At 46.3% G+C, this 24585-nt stretch overlaps 11 protein-coding genes across 11 annotated transcripts; 6 read left to right on the top strand and 5 right to left on the bottom strand.

The window, feature by feature from the left end:
- Positions 1-50: 50 nt before the first annotated feature.
- Positions 51-1394, bottom strand: N7516_007144 (metal-dependent hydrolase family protein; the record flags this gene model as incomplete). The annotated part of the gene is made up of 1 exon (XM_057219864.1): positions 51-1394. One exon carries the CDS (start codon positions 1392-1394, stop codon positions 51-53), a length of 1344 nt encoding a protein of 447 aa, XP_057073955.1.
- Positions 1395-1750: 356 nt separating this feature from the next.
- N7516_007143 (uncharacterized protein) lies at positions 1751-3423 on the top strand (the record flags this gene model as incomplete). Its single annotated transcript, XM_057219863.1, has 4 exons — positions 1751-1891; positions 1951-2156; positions 2222-2984; positions 3046-3423. The coding sequence occupies 4 exons, from the start codon at positions 1751-1753 to the stop codon at positions 3421-3423; spliced, it is 1488 nt and encodes a 495-aa protein (XP_057073954.1).
- Positions 3424-3598: 175 nt separating this feature from the next.
- Positions 3599-5519, bottom strand: N7516_007142 (GMC family oxidoreductase; the record flags this gene model as incomplete). The annotated part of the gene is made up of 3 exons (XM_057219862.1): positions 3599-3815; positions 3887-4509; positions 4573-5519. The coding sequence occupies 3 exons, from the start codon at positions 5517-5519 to the stop codon at positions 3607-3609; spliced, it is 1779 nt and encodes a 592-aa protein (XP_057073953.1). The 3' UTR covers positions 3599-3606.
- Positions 5520-7090: 1571 nt separating this feature from the next.
- Positions 7091-8929, bottom strand: N7516_007141 (putative aromatic amino acid aminotransferase; the record flags this gene model as incomplete). Its single annotated transcript, XM_057219861.1, has 3 exons — positions 7091-8117; positions 8178-8736; positions 8806-8929. The coding sequence occupies 3 exons, from the start codon at positions 8927-8929 to the stop codon at positions 7091-7093; spliced, it is 1710 nt and encodes a 569-aa protein (XP_057073952.1).
- Positions 8930-10369: 1440 nt separating this feature from the next.
- Positions 10370-11881, top strand: N7516_007140 (MFS transporter; the record flags this gene model as incomplete). Its single annotated transcript, XM_057219860.1, has 1 exon — positions 10370-11881. The coding sequence occupies one exon, from the start codon at positions 10370-10372 to the stop codon at positions 11879-11881; it is 1512 nt and encodes a 503-aa protein (XP_057073951.1).
- Positions 11882-12351: 470 nt separating this feature from the next.
- N7516_007139 (uncharacterized protein) lies at positions 12352-13543 on the bottom strand (the record flags this gene model as incomplete). Its single annotated transcript, XM_057219859.1, has 3 exons — positions 12352-12766; positions 12828-13101; positions 13156-13543. 3 exons carry the CDS (start codon positions 13541-13543, stop codon positions 12352-12354), a joined length of 1077 nt encoding a protein of 358 aa, XP_057073950.1.
- Positions 13544-14024: 481 nt separating this feature from the next.
- N7516_007138 (uncharacterized protein) lies at positions 14025-14892 on the top strand (the record flags this gene model as incomplete). Its single annotated transcript, XM_057219858.1, has 2 exons — positions 14025-14571; positions 14642-14892. The coding sequence occupies 2 exons, from the start codon at positions 14025-14027 to the stop codon at positions 14890-14892; spliced, it is 798 nt and encodes a 265-aa protein (XP_057073949.1).
- A 436-nt stretch (positions 14893-15328) lies between these two features.
- Positions 15329-16051, top strand: N7516_007137 (uncharacterized protein; the record flags this gene model as incomplete). The annotated part of the gene is made up of 2 exons (XM_057219857.1): positions 15329-15586; positions 15650-16051. The coding sequence occupies 2 exons, from the start codon at positions 15329-15331 to the stop codon at positions 16049-16051; spliced, it is 660 nt and encodes a 219-aa protein (XP_057073948.1).
- A 1737-nt stretch (positions 16052-17788) lies between these two features.
- On the top strand, positions 17789-18823 carry N7516_007136 (uncharacterized protein; the record flags this gene model as incomplete). Its single annotated transcript, XM_057219856.1, has 1 exon — positions 17789-18823. One exon carries the CDS (start codon positions 17789-17791, stop codon positions 18821-18823), a length of 1035 nt encoding a protein of 344 aa, XP_057073947.1.
- Positions 18824-23083: 4260 nt separating this feature from the next.
- On the bottom strand, positions 23084-23707 carry N7516_007135 (uncharacterized protein; the record flags this gene model as incomplete). Its single annotated transcript, XM_057219855.1, has 1 exon — positions 23084-23707. The coding sequence occupies one exon, from the start codon at positions 23705-23707 to the stop codon at positions 23084-23086; it is 624 nt and encodes a 207-aa protein (XP_057073946.1).
- Positions 23708-23721: 14 nt separating this feature from the next.
- On the top strand, positions 23722-24002 carry N7516_007134 (uncharacterized protein; the record flags this gene model as incomplete). Its single annotated transcript, XM_057219854.1, has 2 exons — positions 23722-23791; positions 23830-24002. The coding sequence occupies 2 exons, from the start codon at positions 23722-23724 to the stop codon at positions 24000-24002; spliced, it is 243 nt and encodes an 80-aa protein (XP_057073945.1).
- Positions 24003-24585: the final 583 nt, after the last annotated feature.

Genomic DNA, 24585 nt, shown 5'->3' with positions numbered 1-24585 from the left:
ACTCACAACACCAACCGCCATGCAATGCAATTCAGTGTGCAACAACATAATCATTGTACTCTCACTGGAATATGACCATCCACTAGCAACGCATCCCACCTACTTTTATAGACACGACCATCCTTCATCACACCAAGCACATGTGCATCAGGCTTATCAAAAACGGTGACATCCTCAAGCGGATTCTTATTTAGAATCACGACATCAGCATGGAAACCCTCCTTGATTTGACCTAGCTCATCCGCATATCCCATCATCTTCGCCGGATTCACAGTAGCACTACGCAAGATCTCCAGAGCCGACAAAACTTGCGATCGCAGTGCAAATTCATGGGTCTGCGCAGAGCCCAGTGGACCCAGTAAATCAGAGCCATAACACATAATCACACCAGCCTCCGAGGCAACCCTCAAAGCCTCAAGACCGGACTTCAACACGATCGAGTTCTTGGTCCGAGATTCAATGGGCAGATAATTTTTCCACCGCTCGGAAGCCATTTGAGCATACGTGATAAGCGTAGGGGTCAAGTAGACCCCCTTCTCAGCCATCAACTTAGCAGTGGATGGATCGATGAAGTTCCCGTGCTCAATACCACGGACACCATTATCGATACAATGCCGGATAGCCTTGACTGTGTATGCATGAGCCGTGACAAAAGTCCCAGCATTATCGGCACATTCCACCATGGTCTGAATCTCCGCCGCCGTAAACTGCAGATGCTCCAGCTTATCCGTTGGCGAAGCCACACCACCAGAGCCCATGATCTTAATAAAGTCTGCACCGCAACGAATCTCCTCCCGGACAGCAGCCATGCACTCCGGCATGCCGTTGCACATACGACCCAAGTTATTATTGCTATGGGTACCGCCACAGCATTCCGTAGCCTCATGCGGGCCGCGCAGATCAGCATGACCACCAAATTGCGAAAGGGCATGTCCTGAAATGAAGATGCGGGGTCCGGGGAAGACACCGTCTTCGATAGCCTCTTTCAGAGCAAGCTGGGCACCGCCACAGTCGCGGATGCTGGTGAAGCCACGATGCAGCATCTGCGAGGCTGTGTAAGGTTGGCGCAAGAGTTGGACGTCATTTGGATTTCCGAAGGCTTTGGATAAGTCGCTGAAACCTGGGACTGCGCATAGATGTACGTGGGCATCGAATAGACCGGGGCAGAGGTATTTGCCTTGGCAGTCTACTGTTTTGAGGTTGGTTTTTGAGGCTGGGATGGATGGTTCTGAGCCGACGTAGGTAATTTTGCCTTCGGTAGTTATGAGGGTTGTGTTTTCTTTGATTGTGCCTGATTCGATATCAACGATGTTGGCGTTGATGAATTTATATCCCTGCGGTGCTGCACGGGTCCATGGCTTGATGTCTGAGCCGGGAAGGGTGGCTTGTGACATGATGGGATTGTGGAATATAGTACGGAAGTATTCTGGATAAGCTGAATATATAGGATTTAATGGATTACAATGGAGTTTAAATACTCTCAATCTAAAAGAGAGAGAAGTCAAGTTGCGGGGGAGTATCTCACATTCGGGTGAATTCGACAGATTCCCGATGCCATCGGACCGATGTACCTTCTCCGCATATCCTCCAACTTAAAAGATAAGTCTCCATTTATAGAAGGGGAGAAATCCAGGGCATATCTTGGATATTTGATCCTCGTCTTTGACTGTTTTGTTGAATCTGAGCTTGTCCAAATCCACATATCTCAATATTGGTGTATCAAGGGGGCACCACTTCACTTCCACCCGTGATGGACAACTTGGAGAAACGTGCTACGAGCAGCGATAATGCCGATCCAGCAAGTGGTGAAATGTTTGAACTTCGTGGAAGTTATACCAAAGAGGAAGGGAAAGCTGTCCTACGCAAAATTGACTTGGTCATTTTACCTTTTGTACGGGATTCAAGCTGTCGTCTTGGTTCTTTTTTCAGGCTAATGATGCATACTTTTAGATGTGCTTCGTGTTTTTTCTACAATACCTTGACAAGCAGAGTCTCAGCTATGCTGGTGTCTTTGGTCTCATTGAAGACCTCAACATGACCAGCTCGCAATATTCATGGTCGAGTTCAATCTTCTATGCTGGCCAACTGGTCGCCGAGTATCCATTTATATACCTCATGAGCAGGCTCCCCTTGACCAAATTTGTCGGCGCGACTGTGTAGGTTTGCTTTCGCGGTGTTATGTACTATATCTGTTCCCATCATGTGCTAACCACCAATTCAGAATCATCTGGGGTATTGTATGCATGTGTCTCGCAGCGCCAAATGACTTCGCCGGATTTGCCACTGTGCGCTTCCTTCTCGGCTTCAGCGAAGGCGCCGTCTCGCCTGCCTTCGTGACAATCACCAGTATCTGGTACCGAAAGGAAGAACACAATGTCCGCACAGCATTGTGGATTTCCATGAATGGTCTAGCCCAGGTTCTAGGCTGCTTCCTGATGTATGGCATTGGCAAAAACCCCTCACTTCCAATCGCTCCCTGGCGCGTGCTATTTATCATCTGCGGCGCTATAACTTCTGCTGCAAGCGTGGCGTTCTTTTTCCTTATGCCAAACGGGCCCAGAGATGCATGGTTCTTGAATGCTCGCGAGAGGGAAGTCCTATCTTTACGCATGGCACAGGACCGGGATGGTGGTGACAAGTCCTCTTTTTCGGTTGCTCAACTCAAAGAGGCAATGATGGATCCCAAGGCGTGGGTTGTCTTTTGGTTTGGTGTTTTGGTATGCATGCAATCACCGGTTTTGACTTTTGCATCTCTTGTGATCAAGTCGATCGGTTATACTAATCTCGAGACTATGCTATATACGGCTCCATCGGGAGCTGTACAAATTGCTTTGTTGTGGATCGGAGTTGGTCTAGTGTTGATCTTCCCTAATCAGCGAATGCTAGTCATTCTTGTTCTTATTATCCCGCCTCTGATTGGGACTGTGTTCCTGATGAAGTTAGATGTGACTGCTCAATGGGGTTTAATTGTTGCCTCGTGGCTGGTATGTAGTATTTCTATTGACCAGACCAGGTTTCTGCTGTTAACCCTCTTTTCTTTTGCAGTCTTCATGCATTACCGCCTCTATGACAATACTTCTTTCACTTGCGGCATCGAATTTCAAGGGAAATACCAAGCGTGCTGTTGTGAACGGCATGTTTTTCATTGGTTACTGTGCTGCCTGCATTGCCTCGCCTCAACTATGGACTCACAGCCCTCGTTATACGGAGGGTGTGATAACATCCATTGTGACATGGTGTCTGCTTTTTGTGGTGGTGATTTTATTCCGCTTCTTGTGTAAGTGGGATAATCAGCAGCGTGATGAACAGGCTGCCAGTTCTAGTGTTGTTAGTGTGGATCAAGAGGTCAAACTGGACGAGAATGGGTTGCCACAGACAGACCTCACCGATAAACAAGACCGACAATTCCGATATGTGTGGTAATTAATTGCTTATATTCGTCTTGGAAAGTATTTCTTGGAGGTTAACTAATATATGCCAAATATACCCGATTGCTGAAGACCTGCCTCCTCAAGTACAGAGGCTACATAACGGCATTATTGTTGTTCAGAATAAATAGTTGTTCAATATGCGTACACTATGTTAATATAAGAGGACAATGCCAAATTACAACTGCCCCTTGATGATATCGGCCGCACGCTCAGCAACCGCATACACGGTGCTCTGAAGGTGACCGCAGACCTGGAAAGGCATGACGGAAGCATCCACGACACGAACGTTCGAGGTTCCGTAAACCTTCAGCGATGTATCGACAACACCACCAAGTTCCTTGGGCAGCATGCCAGCTGTGGTAATCGGGTGGAAGTTTGATCGGTCTAGGGAAACGAAATGTTAGCAATGGAATTCCCACCAAACTTCTCTCAGCAAGTCGAATGATAACACGTACATTTGCTGTAGATAAAAGTAGACCAGGCCTTATCATCGGCACCAGCAGCAACCGTAGAAAGACCGGGGGTGGTCTCAGCACCAGCCATATCAGCAAATGGCTCAGTCTTGAAGATATCACGGATAAACCGTGCTGCCTGTGCCTGAGCGTGAAGATCAAAGTCCAGCATGAAGTACTTGGGGTCAATGATAGCCGGTGCTGTGGGGTCTGCGGAAGAAAGGTGAACGCTGCCGCGAGAGAAGGGAACAGAGCCCCAGTATTCGCTGCTGTATGCGGGTCCAGAGGCCGATAGGAGGATCTCCGCAACAGGAATTTCATCCTTGAAGATCAGATTCCACTGGATCTTGAAGAAACGGTAGATGTCGCGGGCGTTGGTGATGTTGCCGTTGGCGGATGCAACCTGGGCTGCATAAGCGGGAAGCTTGCGAAGAAGTTCGGCTCCCAGTGCGGTGGAGTTGGGGAAGAGCTGGTCAGCTGAGGGATAGGCGACGTAGGTAGCACTCTTGTCGCTACCGTAGGTCTTCTTTGACTCGAACTTGAGGCCGTTGTTCATTTGGTCCTGCAAGTTTTCGCCGACAGTTGGCAGGTTAATCTTGGTGGCGATTCCGTGCTTGGAAAGAATGCTAGAGGGGAGGAGTTTGGGTTAGCTTCCGTCAAATGTTGAACGGGGGCGGTGTTATGCTTACTGTGGGTTTCCGACTCCAGAAAGCTCGAGCAGAACGGGAGACTTCAATGCGCCAGCAGCGAGAATTACTTCACGGGCAGCCTTCACCACGGTCTTTTTGCCGTTGGAAAGAGTGACTTCGACACCATTTGCGATGGCCTCGTCTCCATCCTTCCAGGTAATCTTGTTGGCGTGTGTGTTGAGCCAGACATGGAGGTTGGTTCTGTTCTGGTAAGGATAATAGTAGGCACGAGCAGCATCCTCACGGACGTTGAGATCAGCATCAACCGTCTTGGGATACAGACTGTATCCAACCATGTCTCCGCTATTGGCGTCCCGGTTGTACGGAACAGGGACATCGAGGTTCTGGTAGGTAGCGTTCAACTTCTGAGCAAGACCGTCGTTCAACTGTGTTGAAGTCCAGCCAACCTTCACGGGCCCAGTAAAACCGTGGTAGGCCGGGTCAAAGGCAACACCCGATCCCTCCAAGGATGGGTAATTTGCCGGGTCTTGAAATTTCTCGCTCTTTTTGAAGTAGGGGAGGAGGGTCTTCCAGTTCCAGCCCTTGTTGCCGATGGTCTCCCATGCGTCGATCTGGGCTGCCTGGGCACGGAGGTAGGCCATTCCGTTGATGGTCGATGTTCCTCCAAGTGCCTTTCCGGCACGCAGGACTTGTGAGGATCCACCGGCATATTCTTGGGCAGTGGTTTCGTAGGCCCAGTCAATGTCTGTACCGAACGCTTTACCGTATCCGAGGGTGTCGGTCACGTTTGGGTTGTTATATACGGAGCCACCAGCTTCGATGACGAGGACCGTGGTGTTCTTCTGCTCGGACAATCGGTTTGCAACAACGAGGCCACTGGTACCACCTCCAACGACGATGTAATCGTAAGTTGAGTTCGACTTGTGTGGGGCATGGGGAACAGCAACTGCTAGTGGAAGCAGGGCAAGGCCGAAGAGGCTACGCATGATTGCTATAATTCCGGTTCTAAGGGAGAGTGTTCAACAAGGAATATAACAGAACTTGTTTCCTATTGATTTCCTCGAGGCTACACGAAAGATTTATACTTTTAGGTCCCAGTATGATTATAAGCATGGCGATCCACCTCTTGATTCAGCAAGAGGACGGAGCAATTTGTCACATCAGACTAATTCCTCAAGACGCGATTTACGGTATCTGTTGCTCCGTACTCCGTATGTGGCAAATGGAAGAACAGAAGAACCCACTAGTTATCCACCTCTATCTACCTCGATCTACCACTACATACTTCGTAGGTATTCTTTTTTTTTCTTTTTTTTTTTTTTTTTCTGCAAATCAGATACATAGCCAATGGCCAAGCCTAAGCCCAAGTTGCAGCCGAAATTAGAAGTAGATCCTTCTGAAGTTACAATTGTGGATATAAAGGACAATCCTGACACCTTAAATCTCCGTTATTTCCCCGTTATAGCACCGGTAAGCCAGTTTAAAGTTCTTGTAGTGTCTCTCGATATATAAGCCCCCTGCTTGTTGATTCCATAATCTCCTTCCATCTTCCACTAAGTGGATCGATGGAAGTCTTACTCATCTTTAGTCAGGAAACAAAAAAGGTAATAAATGGATCAAAGGATTTACCTACAACATACTCCGTACCGAGGTATATGTTATAGTAACGGCATGCCGATCTTATTCGTTTCGGAATTGAGACCGAATCTCCACAAAAATAACCGGACCGGTGTTGTGTTTCACTCGTTTTTAGTGTAATAAGCTGTTTTAGTGAATAGTCGGTTATATTATGTCTTGAGGAGCTATATAATCCATGGGCTGTGCAATCCGTGGGCTATGCATATCTAGGTAACCATCGTGACTACTTTTCTGATTGGTTTTCTTTTTTGGGGAATCTGATAAACAGAAGAGCACCTGACGAACTAAGTTTTTTCTTCTAGGTCTTAGTTAGTTAGTTAGACCCTTAACTATGTTAGTTAGGAGTAGTGTCACTGTGGATACAATATACTACCCAATACGGAGAATTCTCGACCCTAATCATAGAGTACTCTGCTAAAGTACAATCGCGTGATTCAATTACAGTCTATTTTTTTTTTGTCAGAAAATGATCACCGATAACTGCTTTGAAATAAAATCGCCTCCAAAAACATACTATGTCTATGTTGTATGTTGTATATCCAACACGCCGGGCTAGTACGTGAAACATTTGGACCCCCGGATTAAGGATAGCACATACGAAGTTAGAGTCCATTTTTAGCATTCATTTAGCTGCACATAGTCCATTTCTTGTTCTGCAGGCATCGGTGATTCTAAGGAGCGTCCACCGGGAATCTATGGGAACGCAGTGAAGATCTCCCCAAATTCAACATGATCTTCAAGATCTTCGATTAAAACAAGTTCATACAGGGCTTTAATTACACTTGCAGTCTTGATGTCTTGATCCCTTTAAAGTATCTATCCATATTACTTGTACGTTGTGCCACAATACAGGAAACTTCAGCGATTATATTGATTCGTGGCGTTTTTAGGAACATTCTGAAACAGATTATCCAGTCTATCAGCATCCGTTCCCTAAAAGGTTAACACCCCGTGAATTCAAAGTATCCACGGCATCCTCATCGCCCAATCCATCAAGATCCTTGCGCAGCCAAAACGACCGGAACCCCTCCACCAATCTCTGGGTAAAAGGCGCCAACTCGTCAGCATCCATAGGGGCAAAAGAAAGCCGAATATACCGATAAGCCTTCTGGGCAGACATAGGTGTCGCAGTGAACATCGATCCAGGACAGACAAGACAAAGATGAGGCTTCTTGGCCAAATGAATCCAAAGCGCCTGTGCGAGTCGCTCGGGAGGATATTTTGAGTGCAAGGGATGGGTATCAACCCGAGTCTCAACCCACACGAACATACCGCCCATTGGCCAGATAAACTCATACATCTGCATTCGATCAACGACCTCCCATGCATCGATGTGATCTTCACTCGATCCATGGAAGAGATACTTGTTCTCTTCTAGAATCGTGCACATGGCCTGCATGCGCGTTTCATACCCGGCGCGTAGCCCTTCCAGCCACCGTACCCAACCATCCATGTGCCAGCCCGAAGCGATGTGTTTGGATGATTTCCCGGATTTATCATCCGGTTGACCAACGATCATTTCCGCTATTAGTGATTGAACAAATCCGGATGGTTGTTGAGTTGACACTTCTGTTATGCGAGTGAGACGTTCGATGATAGCCGGCTGTGCTGTGATCCAGCCTAGACGACTACCCGGTGCAATGGTCTTGGAGAATGTGTCGAGTCGCACTACCCGACCCTCTATGTCGATGGATAGATATGAGGGGACGAGTGAGTCCAGATAGGCATAGCCTGAGGACTTGCCCTCGGCGTTGTAGTTCTTGGTGTATAGATTTGGTTCTGATGATGAGCCCCGGTAATGCACCGTCTTTTCGTACGCGGATGGGAACTGCAAGTTCCAGTATGGTTCGTCCTCGATGATTATCACATCGTATTTCTGGCAGAGGGCGTAAATCTCCTTTCGGCGTTCGACAGAGAGCGTTCCACCAGTGGGATTTTGACCAGTTCTCATCATCCGGTCAGCACACATTCACAATATTTTTTTCTTGCAAAGGATATATACTCACGACACAGTATACATCAAATGAGGCCGTCTGCCACGCCGGAAATCCCAATTCTCCAACACGTCCTGTAATCCTCCTTTCCCACTAGCAAGCATACCCTGACCATCCATCACGACACTCACGACATTCAGCCCACGAGGCGACACGGTCTGGATAGCATTCATATAAGCAAACTCCTCACACAAGACACCCTCCCGCTGCTGGATCCAATCCCGGTCGGGATTCCACGTATTTGTAAATGCTTCAATAGCCTTAGCAAAACCATCGGTCGATCCACAGGTCAACAACACCTCAGGTCCACCCACGTAGGGTACATTTGGATGTAGATGGTCTCTTGTGAACGAGCGCAAAAAGGTAGTTAAAGGAGGGTATCCTTGGGCGGTGCCATATTGGAGGGCAGTTGTTAAGTCGATTTTGCGAGTGAGATCTGATGTGGGACTCTCCTTGGGGACTGTTACTCGGACGAAGGGTACGTCTTTCTTATCTTTGGATTCAAAGCGTTGGGGTAGAGCGGCTTTTGCTTCGAGTGTATCGTAGGGGAAATAGGAGGCATGTGGCAAACCTATAGTCGAATTATCGAATTAGTTATATATTATACTCTGTAGAAGTAAATGGGTTTTCTTTTTATTACCTCCAGCGAGATTAGCAATTCCAGGTGTCTGAAAGTATTTATATAACCCCTTGACACTGCTGGGTTTCTTGTTCTTCGTCGCATAAGACAAGTGATGTGACAGGTCTAATGGTGGAGCTGTCATGATTGCCGATCTAACGGTTTTGCATCAGTCAGATATTAAGGTATGAAAAAAAGCAATAACATATAACTATATAACATATATGTTATATGTATTGAATGAGATAAAAGAAGTACGCTCTCTGAATTACTGAATACAAAATTATTTTAGTCGGAATCCCCCGGTTAACCCCCCGCTGTGCTTGATAATCAGGGACTCCAATACTCTCAGTCTCCACCAGATCTAACTTCTTTTTGATATGAAACTGATTTGGTTGGCTATAAATTGGTAGATATCTTATCTGACTCTGACAGAAGTGGGACTGACTATGATTACCACGCAATAGTGATTGGATTCCTCTGGGGTGATTGGTTTCTCATATGACGAGCTCGGAGTATAGAAGTTGAACTGCACTTTAGGCCATTCTACCTCAATGGGTCTGTGGTCATGGGGCTACTTCGAGGTTGGCTTTGTCCTAATACTCCAGCATCTAACTATGTATACAACATAGGAAATTATTAGGGCTGTCTCTTTTGAATATATTCACCACTTTGTTGGTGTTAAAGCTAGAAGCATGGGAAGAACGACAGAATATAGAATATAGAATATAGAATATAGAATATAGAATATAGAATATAGAATATAGAATATAGAATATAGAATATAGAATATAGAATATAGAATATAGAATATAGGATATAGGATATAGGATATAGACGAAACGGGTGTAAATGTGATTGGTTGCCATCACTATGAAAACATTTACTTGGACTGGGCGCGTGTTTATATGGACGCGACTAGATGTGTTCATATCCGGTGAATTTCTGAAAAGTAAGATAAAGTGCTGGACTTCTGAAGAAGTCATTATGTTCTCGTCAATAGTGTGCACTAGCCCTATGCCATCGGAACTGATTCTATACAAAACCATCATTTGAAACGCGTTCTGGACATTGTAATAGACAAAATCCACAGTTGTCGCGTAAAGCATATTTCCGGATATCCGAATAGTCGGATATAAAATCTGAGATATCGGGCGCCATTGAATGAGTGACTTCCCGTTTCCCCCACATTCATATATCATATATCATAAGCACCAACTAGAATAGCACTCCTCGTTTTAATGAAAATCTTAAGATTTGATCTTGCTAATATGATTGAAGTCAACTTCTAAGCCGAACTTCTTTCGCGGTTCGCGGTGGATCAAAATTCACCATGTGGCCGGCCCACAAAAGGTTGTCAGCGATGAATTTTAACAGGACAAGCCATATTCAGCGGCAACACAATTTCCATCTCTCCTGCAAGACCCAGTTCTTTTTTCTAACGCTATAGGGCTGGTAGCCACCCGGAAAAAGAAATAAACGGGAGATGGATCCAAGAAGAACTACCGACTCAAATCTTCCGCTTCATACCCTTCACTCGTTTCCCCACCCCCTGGAGAGGTTGGATATATGATTTTGTTTAATCATGGGTGACAATGACATGAATCTAAAGCCGGTCGAGTCGGCGCGGTCACTCGCTTCGACTTTCTCGCCGATCCACGAGGTCTTTTTCGTTGCCATTGTTTGCATGGGTCAATTTATGACACAAACCAATGTCGGAGTATGTCTTTCGCCGCTTGATATTGTCGGCGATAGCTTTGGTATCGATGACCCCGGCGTTTTGAGCTGGTTCATGGCAGGGTACTCCTTGACTGTTGGCACATTCATCTTGGTGTCTGGCCGGTGCGGCGATCTATTCGGTTATCGTCGAATGTTCATCATCGGATTCTGCTGGATTGCGCTCTGGTCTCTTGTTGCAGGTCTCAGTGTCTATTCAAACTATATCCTCTTCATCTTTGCACGTGTTTTCCAAGGCATCGGTGGCGCATTGCTGATGCCCAACGCATTGGCTCTTCTTGGAGCCACTTACCAACAAGGAAAGAGAAAGAATATGATTTTTGCCATCTTCGGTGCCGCTGCCCCGAACAGTGCCCTTTTGGGATCTGTCTTCGGTGCGATCTTCTCTCAGTTGGCTTGGTGGCCCTGGACATATTGGACCCAGGCTATCGTTGCTCTCGGTTGCGCTGGATTAGGCTTGGCCGTTATCCCGTCCATTCACCACGAGACTGCCTTTGATAGCTCCTTCTTGGGCCTGCTAAAAGCCCTCGATGCGCTCGGCGGAGCTTGCGGTATCGGCGGCCTAGTGCTCGTGAATATTGCATGGAACCAGGCGCCTATCGTGGGATGGAGCGAACCCTACGTCTATGTTCTTCTGATCATTGGAATCTTGTTGATCGCCGCGTTCTTCTATGTCGAATTTCGGGTGGCTGAACACCCCCTCATTCCGTTCCATGCATTCAGTCGCGATGTCTCGTTTGTCCTTGGTTGTGTTGCCTGCGGTTGGGGCTCATTCGGAATCTGGATCTACTACTTCTGGCGATTCGAAGAGAAGTTCCGTCAGGTGACTCCTCTCCTAGCATCTGCGCAGTTTGTCCCCGTGGGCCCGATGGGTATCATCGCATGTGTTGTCACCGGGTGGCTGATGGGCCGCATGCGCCCCGGGCTGATCATGCTGTTGTCGATGACTGCCTTCACGTTAGGCAATGTTTTGATTGCCATTGCTCCAGTGCACCAGACCTATTGGGCCCTGACATTCGTTTGCTTGTTAGTTATCCCTTGGGGTATGGATATGTCGTTCCCTGCAGCGACTCTGATGTTGTCGAATGCGGTCGAGCGCAAGCATCAGGGTGTCGCTGCATCACTGGTGACTACTATCGTCAACTACAGCATCTCGCTGAGTTTGGGACTCGCCGGTACTGTGGAAGTTCATGTAGACAATGGAGGTCACACTCCCGATGATGTTCTGAAAGGATATAGGGGTGCCTTATATTTGGCTGTTGGTCTTGGTGGGTTAGGGATGTTCCTCAGTGCGATCTACGCATTTAAGGATTATCGAGATGAGAGACAATCAGTGAAAGCTAATAAGGAGGAAGCTTAGGAATAAGTTAGTGTCTAATTGTACATAATATTTGATTTTATAAAATCAACAAACTGGTCAATCAAGCTCGGTAATCTATCACCCTATACGTGAATTCTCTAGGATTGGTTCCTTCTCTGGCATTTGATACATCGACCTTCCAATTCTTTTCCCAACTACACTTTGAACCTCAGCAAAGACCACTTTCATTGCTCAACTCACCGTCGACGAGCAGTTGAAAAGGAAAAACTTGTGACGTTCTTGCATTTTTGGGGCATGCCACGGTTGGGCGGAACAAACACCTGTGTATGGAATTCCTAGTTCCGAACTCTATGTGCTTCTTGGGTATCCTTCTCGATACATAGTCGAAGACAATACACAACTCAGTCAATCCCTTGTTCAAACAAATATTCATACCAGATAGACGCGAAGTGTCGGATTATTAAATGGGACCTGCGTCAAGATAGACCTAATCCGGAAAATAAGAGGCCTCATTGTCGATATCGTGGAGTCCACTGACTCCATAACTCGATGCCGCACATAAAGTATTCCAGACCCTTGATGTACATCTCGAGTTCATATGACAAGCTTTCCATGCGGTTGTGTCGAGTTTCATCAGTGGATTGCTTGAGAGCGAGCTCCAATTCCCGACAGTAGCTATACATCAAGCGCTTACAGGCTGTATATGGTAGTCCTGTCTCGTTGGCGAGAATGTAGATGGCGGAGAATGGCCAGGTCCCATCGGTTGGGTTCGCCTGGTATACTTTCCATTCTCGCTCCCAGCTATAGATATCATTCATAACACTGACATGCCGAAATGCGGTGCTTTCCAAGGCGGCGGTCTTTTCGAGTTCGGAATTGGTGAGATAGAGCTTGGCACCGAACCTAATGAGAGCTGTGTAGAATCTAAATGGCTGTCAGGTCTCAACAAAAATATCCAAAGATAAACAACAACCACAATACATACGGTCTGCCCACATCTATCTCCCTAAATTTCAGGTATGATCCGAGAGTCTTTATCGTAGTCCTCTCTTCAGATGTCTGAGCCTGCAGCAGTTGACAAAATCCCTGGGCAACATCGCTTGCTAGAACCTCATCCATACTTCGCATGGCCATGATAGTATCATGAAGCATCCACTCAAGGCAGATACTTCTGTTGGGGCTGGATGTTCCAAGGGCAATTGTCATGACCCTGTTCCGATACGACAGCATTTGTGTAAAACTCATTCTTTCAAGTTGATCTATCTCAAAGGTCAATAGATGTCCAAACCCAACCTTCAGCCACAAGAACTCACCATCAATGAGGAAAGACAAGTAAAGCATCTTGCATGTCATGTCAATGCGATCATCTAGCGTCAATGGGAGAAAGTGACTAAAGGCGCGGGAGAACCCGATACAAAGGAACCCCTTTTTCTCCTTCTGGCTGGTGAAATTCCAATTGTTGCTGAAATAGGGCTCAACCTGAGCTTGAATTTGTTCCCATCCTAGTGGATGAGTTTGAGATTCTAGTTGACGTAGTGGAATCTCACAAGGGACATTTCGTGGTGTTGAGTACTGCCTGGCTGATTTGTTTACTGAATAGATATGGGATGAAAAGATCGGCCGATTGACAGCCAATTCCACTGTAGATCTGCTTTCATCTGCCAATCCCTTCCAGATGCATACCCTTTGAAATCTATGCATTGCAACTTATGTTGGGGGTTCATTTGAGATTTTGGTTGGCAATTGCCAGTCTCCACCACACGATGCCAAGTTGCTTATAATTACGCACGGACCATCGAAACGTGATGGGTCCATGTACGACGTGACGTCCACGTGTGACAGAACACACTTTGTTTTACGCTTAATCTCTAATTCTACTCCCAAGTTTGCTACAATATACATATATGTACGCACAATACCCAATCAACATTGTCTCCCCATTATTATCTCATCTTGAAGGCTGGACTCAATATTAGAAATCAGTACTACCCCGCTAATCCAATCATCGGCGTTTACGAGAAGAAAAGGCCAAAGACCTTTATACTGACACATGGTTCCAGCTTCGGCTTCTATTAGCCATAAAAGCTCTCTGCAGGTAGCCCTACTACGCCTCCGTGCAATCAAAGCATACAGTGGAAGTATCCCCGGCAGTTCTTTGAGTCTGTCAACAATTGCTACCACAATGAGCACACCGTCAAAGAACCGACAGCCTGCCCCATGGCGCGATATCCTTAATTCTCATCTCGAACAAACACCTGGATATGAATTCACAATTGCAACAATTGGCTACAATGCTCAACATCATCCTGTACCTCGCCTGCGGACTTGCGGCTGTCGTGGTTTCTTCCCAGAACTCGAGCTCCACCCTAAGGGCCAGGAAGCTATGGACCAGCAGGTGGAAGATGGTGGCAATCCACCCATGTTCGAAAGTGACATGCTGTCATTTACCACTGATGCTCGAATGGACAAGCTTCCTCAACTGGAGTCCTCGGGTCATGCGATTGAAGCGGTGTTCTGGCTAAAGGATCTTATGACTCAGTGGCGCATCAAGGGGACGGCATATGCAATTGGCAATCCAAGTGGAGAGGATGCAGAGGAAGAGAAGATATCTCGAAATGAGATAAGACAAGCATTGAGGGTCAAGGGGGATAATGACAGCGACATTGCAAAGTGGACATGGGAAAAGGCTGTCACAAAATACTTTGCAAACCACTCCCCTATCGCAAGAGGTATGTTGTCTCATTCCTGTACTCCCTTGATCGAGATTTAAAAGCCCTGTTTGCCTGACTCGGAATCTAGGTTCTTTCCGAAACCCTCACCCTGGACAACCTAGGTCCTCAACTCCCAGCCAACCAGATCTCAAACTAGGTCAAGAGGTTCTGGACCTCCATGACCCCGTTGCACGGGGAAATTTCCGAGTTGTCGTTATTCGACCGGAGGAGGTTGAGCGTCTAGATCTTACTGATCAAGAGGATGCCAAAAGATGGAACTGGACGTTGATTGACGGAAACGATGGTTCTCGATGGGATGAGGTCGAATTGTGGCCGTGATTACAATACTATAAAGAAATTTACTTTCTACATGTTCAGATGAACTTGTATGATGTTTTCATCTTAAAGTATAAGGCCTATGTATCTATACACATTAATGGAATATCTTGCAAGCCTCCAAGTCAAGCAAGGTCTTGGTAGTTTCCGTAGGTGTTTGTTGGAAGATGCACCGAGTGACTTGATTTGCGGTTTGCTTGATTTGCAGTCGCGTCGTTTTTGTCGTGTCGTTTTTGTCTTACGGTTGTCGCATGCTTAAAAGAATTTTTGCTCTTACCAACCTGCAACTCGGTCACGACGACTAATCCACGTCCCACACACGACAATTACCTTTCATTTCTCACTCACTTTCATCTCATTAGTGAAGGTTCGTCCCCTTGGATCTTGTTCTCTTACCCGCAGTACCCCAGCACATACCTGAGCAGAGTCCGTCACCAAAATGCCTATCAATAACCCTGCCTGTGCTGACTGCAGAGCCAAGAAGAAGCGGTGCATCCACCGTGACCAACCTGTGGAGGTCACCGGGACTCAAGCTGTCCCATCCACCATGTCTTCCTCCTCCGCTCCCCCTCCCCCTCCCCCTCCCCCTCCCCCTCCTGTCCCGACTCCCGCGGCGACTCCCGCCCCTGTCGCTCCCCCTGGTGCAGCCACCAGAAGCCGCCGCAAGGCTGCCGAGGCCGCTGAGGCCAAGGCCAAGGTACGTAACATAGACCTTCTGACTTCTCTTTGGTGTTGTCACCCAGCTAACGCATGGATATAGGAGATGAGTTCCGCCCCAGGGGACTCCAGCGATGACCTTTCCTCCGCGCCCTCCGAGACCGAGGCCGAGGCCGAGAAGGAGCCGGTGGTGAACAAACCCACCAAGCGCACTCGCCGCGCCAAGGCCACCGCCGCCGAGTCCCAGACCGGTGCCCGTGGCCTCCCCTCCGATAACCTCGACGCCGCCTGCAGCATGTCCGTCCACGCCATGTTTGCAAGCCAGCTGGAGGAGAACCTCCAGGAACTGGAGAGGAAGATGGAGGCCTTCCACGAGGCACACCGCGATGGCCTCGTCGCTCCTCAGGCCTTGAACGACGCCCACCGTGAGGCCCAAGCCGCTGGCAACAAAGTCCAGCGCACTGTCAAGGGCTGGGTTCAGACGTGGGCCGTCTATGGCCGTTGAGATGTTTTTTTTTTTGTGGGGGGCTTTTACTGGTTTTGTTCTGGGAGGATTTTCTTCGGTCCCTTGATATGGGACGTGCGTGACCAGGTTGGGATAATTCACGTGGTTTCAAGCCACGTGAGCCTGGTCGGCACCATGGGTCTGTTTGTTTTGTTTCGTTTTTCGAGAACCGTTCCTGGTGTCCCCTGGACACCTACTTAATCCATGGATTTTTCGAAGTCGAGTCATCCCTTGTAAACATAAACCCCTATAATAAATAGTCTCCATACATATATGTAGTTGTAGGCCATAATGATTAGCATAGCCCAATGTTGAACGAGTTATTTGTATGTCACGTGTGAAGCCTAGAGCTAGTAACTTCAATATACAACATAGCCAGCCGTCTTTTACAAGAAAAAATTATTTTCAAAGTGGTTTGGGGGATCTGGGGGACCTGATATGAGAACGGGTACAGGGAAGTCCCTAGGACTGTACATAAGCGAAATGCAAAGGGGAAGTTTATATTACCAATGGCCAGCTCTCGATTTCGACCGATCAGCCAACCACCGTTGCCTATCAAACATGGTGGGACCCAGCCTCCAACCAGGGACACTCCCGGTTCTTCCGCGGGAGGGATCGTCCGGCTCCCCAATAGTGTGTGTCCTGGTGTACCAGTATTGGAGTATTTGAAGTATTTGACTTTCATAATACCAGTACATACCGAGGTATTCCCCGTGATCCCCCATGATCCCCGAGTCCCCGGTTTTTGGTCCCCGACCGTTACGTGTCAAACCTGTCTTAGGAAAGGTACCCGTCACGGGTGTTGATGTTTAGAAAATACAGGGTTCTTATTATCTTTTCTATTCGGCCAGGTCTAATCGAACAATCTCTAGGTTTCCAGGAATCTCTCTATATATTTCGGTTGCTCTGGGAGACTGGACTTTCCGAAGAATGGGTGACTTGAGTACAATATACAGTATTTGGATGATCAGGATCATATTCTCATAATGATCACCATGGACTTTTTTTTAGAGCCTATGTAAGACTTGTTACCATATCCAATAACTAGTGACATAGAGGAAGCTAAAGTACTAATGGAGCACGGAGTATGGAGTACGCCATAGACTCAGTTCCCTAGGGCAACACTACTCTTAGTCTGCATAAACTGACACTGACACATGCAGTAATCCACCTCACCGCTCGAGTGATAATGGGACAAGCGGTCCAATCATTAATGAAAGAAGAGAAGTTGCAGATGCAGTTAGCCCTAAGATGTGTAGGATGTGTGGCAGGATACGTAGGATTCCTATCAAATACACATCAGGGGGGTTATTTTTCCATACGACTTGGTTATATATGTCGTATTAAATGTACCTCTGTACAGTACTCCGTTGTACCCAAGGTATGACCCACTAAACAAAGTATTTACCATACCAATACCATATTCCTTGGATTTCTCGTCCCAAGGTTCTTTTATTTCTCTGTTCAACTTTCCCCTCCTCTCTGCTTCACCGTTACTTGCACCTTTTTAACTGCAGATCATATATCATTGAGGGGTCACTGATCTCTTCTCTTCGCGCTTTCTCTGTCACCTTTTGTCTCTCCATCTCCTTATACGATTCTGGTCGAACTCACGATTTTTTACGACGAAACGAACACCCAGAAGCACACCTACCCAGTTATAATAATTTGACCGCCCATTCGTTAATTTTGAGCCTCTGAAAAGTGTGGCAACGGGGGGGGATTCAATAATTTGTTATGGCCATGGCATCAATGGATGCTCTGGGGGCCTTCACCCACATGAAAGACAATATTCCTACATGGATCACTCGCGTTTCAGAGCTTGCGACACACACTCACAAGAAACACAATGAATACTCCGAAGCTTACAGACGCCACGCAAATGTCAAGTCCCGCCGACGCAAAAACAGCTCTGTTTGCTCCATCCATACCAATGACCTCGTTCCGATCGCAGAAAGAAAGGGTCCCAGCCCAGAACCTCCAGCCCTGGAGACACCACAGGATCCATCCGAGCAAATCCAACGTTCAGGTCGCAAGCGCACTACAGATGAGGCCCCATCACTCGAGTCCAATGAAGAATACAGCACGGTAGTAAGCACGCGGCACAATGTCATCATTGAGTATGATGGTCATACACAACAGACGCTCGAGACAATTGTACGCGATATCGGGGTGGCCAGGAACAACATTAGACGAGGACAGATGTCATTGATGCCGCGCACCGGACTACGCTCGGGCTTGTTAAGCAAAGGCATGATGAATATGCCGAGTGGACTGGGACAGGCGGGGCCACTCTCTTGTGTTCGCAGCACCCGGACCACATGTGGAGTTGTCGGTATCTCTGGGACCAGCGCACTTCGGAAAGACTCCCCTTTTGACTTCGCAGACAAGCAATTGGAACTTGCTCATGCGCTTTGCGAGACCGCAGCTTACCAAGTCCTCCGATCTGGCGACTGTGGCACAGAATTGGACGGCGTGGAGGAGAAATTCAAGATGCTACTCGAGGCAGCTATCAATGAGGTCGACCGTATTATGGCAGAAAAGAAACAACAAGAAGAACACGAGCAAAAACAACAAGAAGGGACTGCCGAAGAAGGGCCTCCCAAACCGCCCCCTACTCCATCCGCAGCCCGACTCGCCATGGTTGCTGCCATTGCTGCGAATAAGCCCTCAATGACCACGGCAGGCACCATTGAAGTTGATGATAACTCATCTCTTTCGGCTGAGTCGATTGACATCACTGCATTCCGATCCACCCGGATCCGAGTGTAAACACTGACCCAGCCAACCCTTGACCTCATATTAGCGATTTAGCGTGTGCTGAAACCCTTCCAGCAAAACCATTCCAGCCAGTTGATACCTTTGATCTATTGAGACCATTTCTTTCTCTTTGATTGGCCTTTTCTTTTTGCCTTTCTGCATCTTTGATTGCGATCTGATTTGTAGTTACGGGAGCGCGCATACCAATTACTCCATTCATTCTCCTTGCGATCCATATTCTACTGTTCTTTCTTACTGTCTTTGAACTTTTTTTTTTTTTTCAAATATTGTCCTTGTTTTGGGGTACATATGATATCTCCTGCCTGTCTCTTGCATCAGCTCATGACTCATTCCCAAGGGAGCACGGCGTTGGAACCGGCGTTTTTATTGTTATTTAAGTTTTTCTGCTTCTGTCCTTGCCCATGGAGTTTCCTGGTCCTCTCTGCGTTCATTGCGTCCATTCTCAGTACATATCTAAGGCCGGAATTTGAGTTCCTTTTTTTTTCTATTTTTTTTTCTATGGATATTCAGCTTTGTTGTCAGGATTGCATGCATATAAGGTCTACAACATACGATGAAGGATATCACAAAGAATTGTATAGAGTACGACTCCGTACACCGTACGTGGAAGGCGTGATGGTCCCAACATTCCAACAGATTTGAGTCAAGTTCCGCCAATAATGTGAAATGTACAAATGAATTTGGATCCTCATCATTATCATTGTCTTCCCTGTAATAATCCTGGATTCAGCTCGGCAACATCCCAATGCATGACCGTTACCGTCCCCTGTCTCGGTACGGGAAGACAACGGCATGCATGTCTTCTAAATGATTCGCCAAGCAAAGTCCCCCAGGATGGGCTCCGTTGTGGAGTCCCGGAGCCAGTGATACTTAACCTTCCTAATGAAGTAAACAGTCTGGTCATATACAAGTTAACGAGTTAGCTTGGAGACATAAGTGGGGGGAGGGTTAGGGGTAAACTTCATTCTTTGTACAATTACAACAATGTTGTAACTATAGTTATGTTGTCTACTCCATATAACAGATAACAGAGTATCACCCGTGTGCATTGTCTCTTAGATCTTCAATGTTCCCCACGACAGCCACGAGGGCTGGGGCGGCAATTTCCTTAATTTGTTTCACGTTCAAAGTACATCTTCAAAGGATTTGTACGTATGCATGCGTAGCACATGCTGCAAAGTACGAAGTAAAATGTACATCATGCGACCCATTAAGGGTGCCTACTTTGTACTTAGTACAGAAAAGCCTTATTTTTCTACCTACGAAGAACTCCGACTTGGCTTCCGGTGTATACGTGGACATGTTACTACTATACATGGTCTAGACACATTTTCTTTGGGTCGATTGATGTGGCAGCTGAAATAATAATAATATATATATATATATAATATATAGTGTATATAGTATTATATATATGTATACTAGTGGCTTCCACCTGGCAGCATGCAAGTGCAGGGATCTTGCTTCTCGAAGGTACAAAGTACGTAACTGAATCATCTGGGATACCATCTCTCTGTATTGGTATTATATTCCTTCTTTCTCCTTTATCTCCAATGTTCCCCTGATAGTCTCACCTTTAACACAGGATCTATATCAGATCTCAATTCAATCTAATAAAAACAATGGAATATATTAAGGAAGATACTTAGTATCAAAGCTGGGACTCTTAATTCTGATATTAATACATATTGTACAGTATAAGCATAGTAATTTAATATATATTCCGTACTGAACCCCGCCCGTCTCTATGCCGATCATTTCTCGCTGTCAACTTTACCTTCCCCTTTTAGGTAGCGCGGATCATTATTCCAGTTGTTGTTGTGTTGTCGTTTTTTTTTTTTTTTTTTTACGAGATAAAAGTACGATGTCAGAGAGGGGACAAATTTGAGTCCTTGTACATGACAGAATTGTTTTTTAAGGCAGTTTGACAGGGCCTTATCCCTGTACATGACAGAAATGTGTCCTCCCCCTTAATAGGAGATTCCATGATACATTTGCAGTCTACATATCAAGCATCAACAAAAACACAAGCACAAATTACAATTACAATTGCAATCCAGAATTTGTATTTTAAATTGATATTATCGACCCCACTCCCACTAGCCAGAATTGACAGGTGTCAAAGGACATAGCAAGCCAAGCAAGCCACCACGGTATCCTACCGTAATTAATCTTGGATAACAAGGATCTTCCCCGACGCTTGACGGCAGCGGCCCTTTCTCTGTTAGTGCTGAATCCACAACAAGGATGTGAACATGGTGCATAGGCTATAGTAACCTCCTTCCGTCCTTGGCAGGAAGGTCACAGGATTCTACTAGCTTGCTAGCAGGGAAGATTCTGCTAGTTTCTATTATTTCAATTATTTCAGGGGAGATGTTGGTACTTCTGGATGTGATATCTAAATTGCGGTAGAATCCAATCTTGCTTGTATGTTGTATACTCCATACTCCGTACGTGGTGTGATGATACACAGCATAAACTTTGTGCGGGTATTTGATTTTGATGGTCAAAAGGTAAAATCCACCAATCCACCTGGGCACTCAAAAGAAGCTTACTTGCAGGGGAATGGGGTGATTTGAGTGGATTAAATACAAGTACGGAGTACTCCGTAACTCACAGAAAACTAGCTGTATCAATCCATCTCAGTCTTTTAACCAAAGTACCTATATGTCACATGTTCACAGGTACTATTGTAAAGTACCAGGTATCATTGATTGTAACTAACTAGTTATAGCACAATAAAGTCCATGCCTCAGTAATAGAGAACCAGATTGCTAATTGAGTTGTATTTCTTAATCCAGTGACTAGATCGCTTATTTTGCAATACTCGAGAACTTATGTGCGGTATACAGAGTAGAATATTGAACAATTTATTAATATAGTTATATATACCCGGGAGAGAGAAACTCACTAACTATATATACTACATAGACTTCTTTACAAGGTCAGAAGATCGGACTGTGATATTCAAGTTCTGTAGCCTCCCAGTGAGTTGTAATATATATAACTAGGTAAGGATTAGATAGTACAGTAAGGACTCGTTCAATATATATACCATTGAGCCACTAGCCAACCATCGTCATAAGAGTTACTGACTTTCTGGGGTTTGATCTCCATCCACCTTGCAATAACAGTCAGTTACACTGTGCAAAATCTATTGCCTAACAAATAACGAAGAAAAAAACATTCATAGGTCAAAAAGATCAAAGATATTGCATTGACGGGGAATCGAACCCCGGCCACTACTTATCAACCACTTCAGATGAAATGATATGGTGGAAGAGTAGTATTCTACCACTGAACTACCAAAGCTCCTTATTGGTTTTATTGCCTTGTAATGTATTCTGACTTCCTAGAATCCAAACTATTTTCCGTTTATATAAGGTGCGGGTGAAATTCAAATTGCCCACTTTCAAAGTCCACCCTCCTCCATACCTAGTAGAGTACAGTGCCCTGTGCTAATCTGGGTTATATATTATTACATGGTATACCCTAGGACTATCCAGTTTCATACCTAGCTTCCTGCCTGCCTGTCTGCCTGTCTACCTATTTGCCCGCCCGTCTACCCGTCTTGACTTCATCTTTACCGATATCCTGCCTGCTCCGCTACCAATGACACCCCCTCTAGTAAGCCAGCTTTGCAAGAACCTGGATATCATACAAAAAGTCCGGGTAATTCGGAAAGCCACCGAATAACGAGACTCTACTTGTGTATGAACTCGTCATCGGAAGTGGGTGGATGTTTTATGTAGACAGATAAGCAGGTAGGGAGGTAGGCAGGCAGGCAGGTAGGCAGGAAACCAGGTAATAAGCTGGATAATCCCAGGGTATACCATATAATATTATAACCCAGATTAATACAGAGCACTATGTTGGATATTCAATTAGGTAGGGGGCAGATCCATTGACCGCTCTGAGAATGGGTGGGATTCACCCACCCATACGGATCTTTGTAGTATATATTCGTAGGACGCTGTAGAAGTTGGAGTCGGAAAATCTCCAAATGAACAACCATCTACTCCCCTCCCCATACAACCTGTCACGACCACCAACATGGCTGGAGCGTATATTATTACAACCACTCTGGGGTATCCTATTAGGAGGGCCCACCCATTCCGAACCACAGAAACCATCAACGCCAATTCCTCTTCAAAATAACTCAAATCTCCCTCCAGTCCGCATAATATGCATTTCAGACACGCACAATGCAACCCCTCCTCTGCCACCAGGAGACATATCCACGCCGGCGACTTAACAGCCCATGGCACCTTCGATGAAGTGCAAGCGCAGCTCCACTGGCTGTCTTCTCAGACCCACACCCATAAGATTGTCATCGCGGGTAACCATGACCTTATTCTGGATGAAACGAGTGAGATGAAGTTTCTTACGCGTGAGGGACTTGGTGCCGTGAAGCGGAAGGAATTGGACTAATATGTATAAGGAGACGCACAGATTTGCATTAGTGAGGGCAATGATGATAGTTGATTTATAGCCAGCTAACATTCGTCTGAAACCATCAATGTCTTCGCCCATGTACTTTAATTTGGCCCAGTCTCGAAAGCTCGTTTTGCCGGCAAGAGATCGCGTCGAACATTTCTTGAGTTCATCCTCGAAATCTTCACAGGCATTCGCACAACGGAGGAGGGGATATTCGAGACTAGCGAGTTCTGTATCGGTGTTCGCATTCAAGGTCTCTGCTAGAGCTCCAAGAACACCAGTCAGACCCTCAAGCTCCTCCGTTAGGTCGCGTACGCGTTTTGGATGAGATCGGTAGCTTTGAACTACATCGAAGAGGGCACTGCTGGATTGAAACCACTCAGTAGCGAACAAGATCTCGAGGCCTATGAGCGGTTTGGAGTGGAAGATCATGTCCATTCTTGAATCATCACATGGTATTCTTGGACGATAGCAGAGCAGACAAGCCGCTCTGCATTGTACCTCAGCTTCGCATCCTGGTCGGTGGGTATTTTATTTGATCTGACCATTTCCTTCCACAGCTCCATTGGTCGTAGTCCCATGCGAAGAGTTGCGACAGGCAGTTTGTGAGGCGGCTTGTATTTTCACGGCGGACCGTGAGCGAGAGAAGGAGAGAATGCGAGGAGACGAATTCATGCAAGCTCAATTCAGAAGGACTTTGCAGGTTCCGTGCTTTCTTACCACCGAAGGCTGATCATCGCGTTACCCACCCATCGTTTTGGAATAGAGCATCAACTCCATAGAGAAATAATACTCTTTGGCAGGTCACAGTGTATCGTAGTAATGGAGCAGGCTTGATCTTTCGAGCCAACTGTCAACGAATGCAGACTAGCTGGCTTGCTTGTGTATATCACCCCTGTGATACTGAATGCTCTCTATGATCACATCGCCGAAAATATCGATTTACGCATCGAAGAAACATATATTTTTCTCTGGGATGATCGGAATGTATCTCCAGGTCCCTGGAACTAACTTGATGGAGCGAGCTGCCCTGATGACGAAGTTTGGTGAGCCGGCCAGGTAACCCCGCTAACTGAACTTTCTAAGGATTCAGGAACCGGACCGAATTTGTAAATCTATTGGCAATTTCGTCTAGGTAATCAAGAAGCATCGAATCGACTTGTATTTTGGTAGTAGTGACTGAAAGTCAGCATAGGGTGATGCACAAAAGACCATAAATAAGTTGATTAGCGTGTTGGTGCCTGAGGCACCAGCTCACTCTTACGCAAGGTGTGAGTACTATAAAAAAAGAAAAAGAAAAAGAAAAAACTGGTATA

This window comes from Penicillium verrucosum (assembly GCF_028828655.1).
Source record: "Penicillium verrucosum strain IBT 35672 chromosome Unknown utg000002l_segment0_segment0, whole genome shotgun sequence".
NCBI classification, from domain to species: domain Eukaryota; kingdom Fungi; phylum Ascomycota; class Eurotiomycetes; order Eurotiales; family Aspergillaceae; genus Penicillium; species Penicillium verrucosum.
This window is presented reverse-complemented; position numbering and strand designations above follow the sequence as displayed.